This window comes from Oratosquilla oratoria, chromosome 35, assembly GCF_046742065.1.
Source record: "Oratosquilla oratoria isolate Oo_2021 chromosome 35, ASM4674206v1, whole genome shotgun sequence".
NCBI lineage: Eukaryota > Metazoa > Arthropoda > Malacostraca > Stomatopoda > Squillidae > Oratosquilla > Oratosquilla oratoria.
Genome location: NC_134811.1, coordinates 13,772,685 through 13,781,863, shown reverse-complemented (window position 1 = coordinate 13,781,863; position 9,179 = coordinate 13,772,685). Strand labels below are relative to the sequence as shown.

Genomic DNA, 9,179 nt, shown 5'->3' with positions numbered 1-9,179 from the left:
TGTGTGTGTGTGTGTGTGTGTGTGTGTGTGTGTGCAATAAACAGTAAATGTAATTATGATAATAATAAAAACTCTCGTCTATAGTTGACCGACGCTTCTATCCTTATGGTAAAAACCTCGCCTTCACCTAGAAATATTTCAACACACACACACACACACACACACACACACACACACACACACACACACACACACGATTCAATGGCGCAGTGGTTAGAGTTCCCGGCCGTCACTACGGCGGTCAGGGTTCGAATCCCTCCCAATGCTGAAATAATTTCAGTATCGCTGCACTGCGAGTCGTTACTCCAACTCTCGTGGGCGGGGAATTGTGTGTGTGTGTGGATGTAAAGCCACAGCATTACCCATATATCGGTCATATATGAGCTCTGAGCTCTCATCCGGGAGAGTAATGGCTGTCGGTCACGAGTCCAACACGTGATCCAAGACCATGGTGAATCACACACACACACACAATGAAAAGAGAGAGAAAAGACCAAATGTTCCAAATATGATATCCAAACTTCCATGCTCTAGATTAGTTCCTCAGTGTATACGGACGTACGAACGCACGCACGCACGTACGTACGCCGTCCCCAAATCAAGCAAGGCCCCACCTGGGGGCAGGCGGACCTCAGCTGGTCCTTCGCTGGTGCAAAACGCGGACAGCAACTTTTTCCACTCCGACCTGGCCCAACAAATATCTTTCTATAAATCACTTGCCTCGTGATACTAAAAGGTTATTCTGTCTTTTTATATAAATTATGTTTATTTGGCGACAGAATTCTTTAGAGTGATTGTATAAGTGTGTCCATTTGGGTTTTTATCTTGGTTCGCGCCAGGTGGTTAAGTTAAACCAGGTTAGGTTTTCTTAAACCCGTTTAGGTTTTAGTAAACCCGTTTAGGTTTTAGTAAACCCGGTTAGGTTTTTTAAACCTGTTTAGGTTTTAGTAAACCCGTTTAGGTTTTAGTAAACCCGTTTAGGTTTTATTAAACCCGTTTAGGTTTTATTAAACCCGTTTAGATTTCATTAAACCCGTTTAGGTGTTACTAACCCGTTTAGGTTTTCTTAAACCCGGTTAGGTTTTCTTAAACCCGTTTAGGTTAAGTAATAATTTTTATAAATCTTTCTGAATCAGTGGTTAGTTGAACTATTTTGTTATAGCAAATGTCATGCCGGTTTTTTTTATAAAAATTATTAATATTACAGTTTTAGATGCTTTATTTCTTAGTCGGGATATTTATCATTATCATTACTACCATATTGCATTATGCATTATTATCATTATGTCTTTATATATTACTATAATAATTTATCATTATCTTTATTGATTACATTATTACTATCATTATTACTATGATCATTGCTATAATCATTACTATTAATTACTATTATCATTATTGCCACCAGTTCAGAGATGAGTAAAACTAGGGTTAGCAAAAAATAGATAAATAAATAAATGAAAATAAATGAAAATGAATAAGAATGAATAAAATATATATATATAAATACAAATAAATAAAAATAAATGAAAATACAATACAAATAAATAAAAATTAATAAACAAATAAAATAAAAATCTAAACCCAACCCACCTGGGTTTTCCGGGTTTTTAAAACTGTGGTTACATTTGGTAAAATGAGGAACTGAATTATGTTTACAATCAAGATTAGGAATAGCATTGTTGCAAAATATAAAACAAATCTCAAATTATACTGAGAAGGAAAAATGTAAAATACTGTATATTTCTAAAATGGTGAAGTTTCCTATAAATTTATTTCCTTATTTGAAGTAAGGAACAACATTACTGTCAAGAAATTTCATTATTTAATGATGGTAAAATATTTTTCATTTAACAAGAAATGGGCATCCTCATTTGAAACAAGTTTTGTTATATTACAATAAAATAAACCAAAAATATTAAATGGAAGCAAAATATCTTATTTGTCTTTATTCGTTGAAGAACATTATTTGAAAAGAAACTCGAGTTTTGTGATCATTCTTCAATAATAATAAATTAAAGATACCTCGCAACGCTTACTAATCTTTTCTTAACCAATGAAGAAGAATAAGTTCAAGTACCCATGATTTAATGTTAATATTGTGTGCTATAATATAAAAATTAAATCTAAAATAGAAAATATGTTAATGAACATTTCGAGAAAGACAGGAAATTGGGCAAAACTGTGGGTATTTTCTTTCTTTTCCAACCCCAAAGAAAACGGCCTAGGCAGCCAGATTAACGGCAAAAGGCATCATCCGGTACATAAGGGAAGGGCCACAAGGTCCCCACTGACCATTTCCTAATATAGTTATCCTCTGGCGATTCTATTCAGTCAAGACGCGGCCCCTGACCTCCTACACCGAAGAGAAAGGACGGGACTACTCTCTCGGTGACCTATGTCGACCTACATGACCTCCACTGACCCGACGACAGACGATTCTATTTAGTTGAAGGAGAACTGGAAAGAACAGGATATGTGTGTGTGTGTGTGTGTGTGTGTGTGTGTGTGTGTGTGTGTGTGTGTGTGTGTGTGTGTGTGTGTGTGTGTGTGTGTGTGTGTGTTTGCTTGCTTCCTCGTCCTACGCAAGAGGCGGGTTTGGTTGCTTCATCGTTAACTACTCACGGGATGAAACAGGTTAGCGAGAACTGGTTAACCTTGTACAGTTAAGCTGACTGAGTTCCGTTCCAGCCCTGGGCATAATTATTGTAAGAGAATAAACGAATAAATAATAATGAATGAATAAAAATAATGATAACAATAAAATAGATATGTAAAAAAATAAACAGGTCAATAAAGAAATGCACACAAAATAGATAAACATATATGTAAAAATAAAAAGAATACAGAAATGCATACAAAATAGATAAATATATAAATAGATAGTTGATATCTAAATAAATTAATAAAAGTCTAAACGAGAGTAGGTCAGTTTACTTCGGCAGATGACAGCCTTAACAAGAACAGGTCTGTTTACAACTTCGGAATGAAAACTAACGATACATCACGAAAAAGGCTTTCCTCCTAGACTGATTAAAATCACCTGGCGACAGCCTGAACAGTAAGAATAGGACAATCAGTAACGCACCTGCACCACAAGCATTAAGACCCTAGCACCCAAGGCAAAGGTGACAATGACGCCCTATTAATGGCAATTTCATTCAACCCCGTGCCCTCAACTCCAAGCTATGTTAACTAACAAATTAAACTGGTAATCTAACTAGTTTCTTTTTTTGTAATGGATGGCATTTTGTTAACATTGCGAGTCATTTAACAGTCGTCCATCCTTAGCCTGAATAAAGTAAACAGAGTGGATCACGTGTTAAATGTCACTTGATTTTACTCATGACATTGAAGACGAGTTTGTGTTGTGTTGACGTCCATGGAGTGACAACGCTCTCACCGATCTCCAAGCCTTGGTCTCCTCCTTGGCAGACGCCCAGCCCATCCCAACCTTGTGTATATAGTCTTTCTGACAACAGATGGTTTTATTCCTCTTAGGGGGGAGGGGGAGAATATCACCCCTCAACTTGGATCACCGTCGAAGGAGAGGAGGATGAATGGGAGAACTGGATCAAGGTGCACGTCTGAGGGAATGATTCTTTAGCTAGGTTGGGATAGGTTGGGATAGGCTGGGATAGGTTGGGATAGGTTGGGATAGGTTGGGATAGGCTGGGATAGGTTGGGATAGGCTGGGATAGGTTGGGATAGGTTGGGATAGGCTGGGATAGGTTGGGATAGGTTGGGATAGGTTGGGATAGGCTGGGAGAGGTTGGGATAGGCTGGGATAGGTTGGGCTATGTTGGGCTAGGGTAGGTTAAGCTAGGTTAAGCTTTGTTAAGCTAGGTCACGCTAGGTTAGAAATGAAAGAAGACACAGAAAACAAGGTGAGAGGATGGGGGGTATCTTTCACGTGGGCACTTGTGGGGAGGACACCGATTAGACTCCTTTATAGATTTTATTCTGTCTACCGACAGACAATTTTGTTCGGGTTAAGAGAAACCCTCAGGCAGTGAGGAGTTGATATGATAGATGGGTTAGTATAAGAACAGATCGGTTAATTTAACAGGCTAGTCGGTTAATTGAGCATGCTAGGCTAGTTAACCCAACATGCTAGGAATACCTCTCCTACTGAAAAGGAACTCTCCAGACATCGTTATTAACCTTGGATTAAAAAATTATCTTTGGACAGACGCTGTACGGCAACAAAGCTAATTTTCATTAATAATGATATAATTTGATTAATCATAATTCCTACCGCCAGCTTCATTCTCACTGACTGGAAACCTCCGGTCTGCCATTATAGTTAATTGGTACCGGTCCTCGAGTCCTTTTCAAAGACCATCAGCATCATCTCTATGTATAGGTGCTCTCCCCATGGGGCCGGTAACTAGTCTCCTGGCCGCGCGTTAGCCTATTTGTTTACATTGCAGCATCGTTGGCGTATGTTTGTCCGCGAGTTCCATTGTGAATTAGTAACGAGGTTTTGGGTTTAAAGAAATGGATACATCAAGCACTTCTGAAGAATTTATAGGCATGACGCTGACAGGTTGGTAGGTAAGCAGGCAGGCAGGCAGGCAGGCAGGCAGGCAGGAAGGACTGATGATAGGCAGATTAGGATAGAGTAAGGCAGGTTAAGACAGAGTACCAAGTGAAAAGTGAGAGAGAACAAGAAGGTAAAGAAAAACAACTCAAAGCAACAGAAGTCAAACGAGGCGTGCTTAAAGAGACGAGCAGACAGGCTGAATCACAAAGGCAGAGAAAGACTGCGAAACAGGGAGAGAGGCTGGCATGAAGGCACAACCAAACCCAAACCCAAACCCAAACACACACACACACACACACACACACACGTGTTAACATTTATGAAGTGAACGACATGGGAGATGGACCGAGACGGTCAAGGCTGTTCCTAAGACTCAAAACTTGAAAAAGAAAAGAAAAATCACTGCCACTGCTCGCCCGGTGTTATACAGGGCATGAAAATTACATTACGCACTAACCTCACTTAACTTTACCTAATCAGAGAAACTGTTTACTTTTGCAAGAGAGGTGGTAACAGAACTAAATCATCCAGTATATAGTAACACAATATCTTATATTTGTATCCAGTGACACACTAATATTACTACTACTACTACTACTACTACTACTACTACTACTACTACTAATAATAATAATGATAATAATAATAATAATAATAATAATAATAATAACGATAATAATAATAACAATAATAAAAATAAATAAATAAATAAATAATAATGATGATAATGAAACAAGTTACAATAATAGAAACAATAGCAATAACAATAACTAACAGCAATAATAACAAGAATGATGATTACATGAGCACGAAAATATACGCAGGTAAACAATATTGAATAGCCTGCCTTCTAACCAGCAGTTCAGTTATTACCACCTTAAGTACACCAGGAGACTACACCCCTTTGATTCCCTAGATAGATTTTTAAATTCTATGCTGGCTGCCGCCCGTGATTTTTATAAAAAATAAGGTGAAACACCTTTGGTGTTCAAAAGGATCAAGTCCAACAGTCAACAGGGCCACATAATGCCAGACGATGCCATGGGTGGGTCAATAGAAAAGGTGACTTCAGAAGAGCGGTCCCTGAAGGCAATCTGGACTTCTCCCTCTCGTATTAAACATAACAAAACAAATTACCAACAAGCTATTTTATTACCACCTGTTCATACCATCTTAGGTTGAATATATAAGGGAGATTTGTTTATTTATTTTGCTATGTTTAGATCAAGAAGGGTGGTATTGAATAAGAAAACAATAGGCTTTCCAAACGGGCCAACTTGGGACCGCACTTCTAACACATGATAGTACTTACCTTACCTCCATTTATCCAGTTCACTTATGGGGAGCTCCAAACGTCGTTGCGTGGCAGCGTCTGGTAGGCTGAGTACTTTGATCATGGTGCCAGGTCTTGGTGGTGACAAATGGTGCCAAGGGATGCCAAATAGTTGAACCAAAAGAGTATTTGCACTGATTAGGAAAATTATCGTAGAGTCACTCGACACTCGCTTTCTGAAAGCATTCGATAGAGCACGGAATAATATTTGACGTTCGTTAATTACGATATCCGGACAATATCGGAGAGATCTTGAAGTTTTAGCACCCGCAAGTAATATTGCAACGTTTTGCTGTTTTTATTTCTGTGAACGTTTTAATTTATTTTTCTATTTCCTTAAGTCTCGCCACTATCTTCGACCTGTGTCACATCTCAGACGCGTCTGGATGCTTCTAACCAAGGGTACCGGCTATTGAGGGGAGAACGACAAGGCTCTCTGAACCCACTCGCTGTATCGCGCCACGCACGAACTGGCTACGATCTCGGCTCTCAGGTTCTCAACTCTTCCCGCGTTTTCTGGCAAGCTGCGCGCGCAGCTGAGTCCTCGGCCCGGCACGCGGCAGTGCCCAACACAACTCTTCTTCGTGTGTGAATGCAGGTGTGTCCTGTCGAGGTCACGTGATTGGGTTTCTGGGTTCGGAGTGCCCCACAAAAAGAAAAAAAAAATCCTTATCTGCGAGCAAGGGCGCCTTTTGTTGAAACCACGTAATTGGGCTTCTGGGTGTGGAAATAAATGAATAAAGAATACCAAACAGACTAACTCATCTCGTGTACTTTAAGACAGCAATTTACGACGCATATGCAAACAGCTCGTCAACTGGTCTTTAGGGGTTGTTCTGAGCGCCTCGGGACAAGGTAGTTTGCGACAGTGGGTCGTTAAATGTTATGATTCAGGTTGTTTCTGTGAGCGGACATCAACCCGATCCACGATTTATTCCATAACGATACAACTGTTGTCGTTGTATTAATTTCTTTTCATTGAAAATGTTTTATTTCATAATGAGGAAATTAATGTAAATCAGATACTGATTTGGATACTGGTGAATGGCAAAAAAAAAATTGACTGACGTCATAAGAATTCTGATTTTATTTTCTAGCGTGCATCTATTAACTAGAATTCTAGAGGTCTCTTGAACTTATGTAGCTGGTCATCGGACCACTTGGTGATCCATAACTGCTTCTGAAATGTCTCACAATGTTCGTCGGCCCTGTACTATACCTCTTTCCGTTCTCTTGAATCCATTTCGCATATCTGCACATCTTCTCCAGTCTTCTCAAGTCGTCCAAGTGGTCCGTTGTCCATGTACTCTACTATTGGGCACTTTCTTCCCACATGTCTTCTAACTGATTCTCCAGTGCCCGTGCGGCTGTACCCCTCGATATCTCAGAAAAAGTTCTCGTACCGCCATCCAATATAAATGCAATGCAAACATATGAAAAAGATTAGTGATACAAACCTTGCTGAGAAATTATTATATTCAATTACTGAACAAAGGTACTTTTTATTTCAAATTAAAAAAAAAAGTCAATTAGTAGGATACAATGAAAGCACATTATACTTTCTCGTGGTAAATGTACAGTACCATTGCACTGGCTAACATGTCTTGTAACCCAAGTTTTAAGGTATCGTACTCCTTGGGGGTACAGGTACCCCAGGTAGAACCACTTTTCTAGAGGTCTCTTCAACCCTGAATAAAATCGCTTAACATCCATTAACAATCACTAGTTATCGAATTCTTTTCTCACTTGTGAAGCCATACAACCCACTAGCGATTCACAGACCACAAAATGAGAACCACAACCCTAAACGTTTCATTCCCTCAGGATCGTTTTCAGGAAGGACCATCATCAAACGTTTGTTTCAAAACGATTTCATACCAGATATTGAAAATAGCCGAAAATAGAAATTTCAACGTTTCAATGTATCGTGAGTTAGGATTTCATGTCCGGAAATGTGTTGTAGTTGTCAGATGTCGCCAGGCAATTTCATTCAACTGACAGATGGACTCTGGACAAAATGAGGGGCTCGCTCGCTGGGATCGACGTTCAACCAAGCGTCCGCCTCCCAGGGGAATAAAATTGTCTGGCGGCAGCAAGGGCAAGAATACATTTATATTAAATCACTCTTCAAGAGAATAACAAGCGGATCAAAGTGTTAGAACAGAATAGGCGAAGATGTTTGTAAATTTTGGTTTGTTGAAAACAAAATATCATATTTATTCACTTATTTATCTAACGGTACCGGAAACGAATGGATTAATTAGTGAAAAAAGAAGACTTGTGAAGGAACGGAAATAGAAAAAAGATACAATTAACTATATATCAAAAAAACAAAATAAAAGTAAATGAAAATATGTACCGGTTGAGAGGAAAATAAATTAATAACAGAAACTTAAAAATAAACAAATAAAAAAATAATTACTATACGCCCATAGGAAAAGCGTCAAACCTCAGACATGTGTTGGTCACGTGATGGTGTGACGTCACAGTCCACGAGGATGACACTGTTGCGTGGTGTGACCGACCGCAACAGCGTTACATCACCGTCCGTGGCCGTCATCTGCTGCGTGATGTTACGGTGGTGACATACCATCACGTCACGGAGTAAGACGTGGCGTGGCATGATCAAATAAATGTTGGCCGTGCGACGTGATATTTAACTTAATTACGTTTCATAGATCATTACACGACACTACTGTCCACTGTCCTTGATGTTATATATATATATATATATATATATATATATATATATATATATATATATATATATATATATATATATATATATATATATATATATATATATATATATATATATATACAGGCATGAATAAGAATAAATGAATATATGAATAAATGAATCAATAAAATGAAAAATATAAAGAATTAAATCATACAGGAAACTAAATGAAATATAAATCAATGAAACCAGATAAAACAATAATTTGACCGACATTTCAATTTACTCAAATTCTTTTCTCAATTAATCTTATAATTTAAATATGTATTATACTCAATCGCATCATCGGGAAGTTTCTCCCGTTTGCCGTCGACTAAATAGACCAAGTTGTTGTTTGAACCCACCTGAAGGGAGGTGAAGTTGCGCCCTGTCACTTAATTCTCCTCTAATTGACAGCTTAGTGACGTCATGTCAAATTTTCTCATCTTCAGTTCTTTCCAGAACTAATGGATGTTATATTTTCATATATTAGTTTACATACATACGTTGCACACACGCATATACACAGACGAATCCCACTTTTCCTATTTATTGTAATTAGGTTATTAAGCAAGACTCGT

At 38.3% G+C, this 9,179-nt stretch overlaps 1 protein-coding gene across 1 annotated transcript in view; it reads right to left on the bottom strand.

The window, feature by feature from the left end:
• Positions 1–6,417, bottom strand: part of LOC143018549 (uncharacterized) — a 536,469-nt gene extending 530,052 nt beyond the window's left edge. The window contains exon 1 of the mRNA XM_076174008.1: positions 5,864–6,417. Coding sequence (XP_076030123.1) covers positions 5,864–5,943 — 80 coding nt within the window. The 5' untranslated portion in view covers positions 5,944–6,417. The remainder of the gene's footprint in view (positions 1–5,863) is intronic.
• Between the last annotated feature and the right edge of the window lie 2,762 nt (positions 6,418–9,179).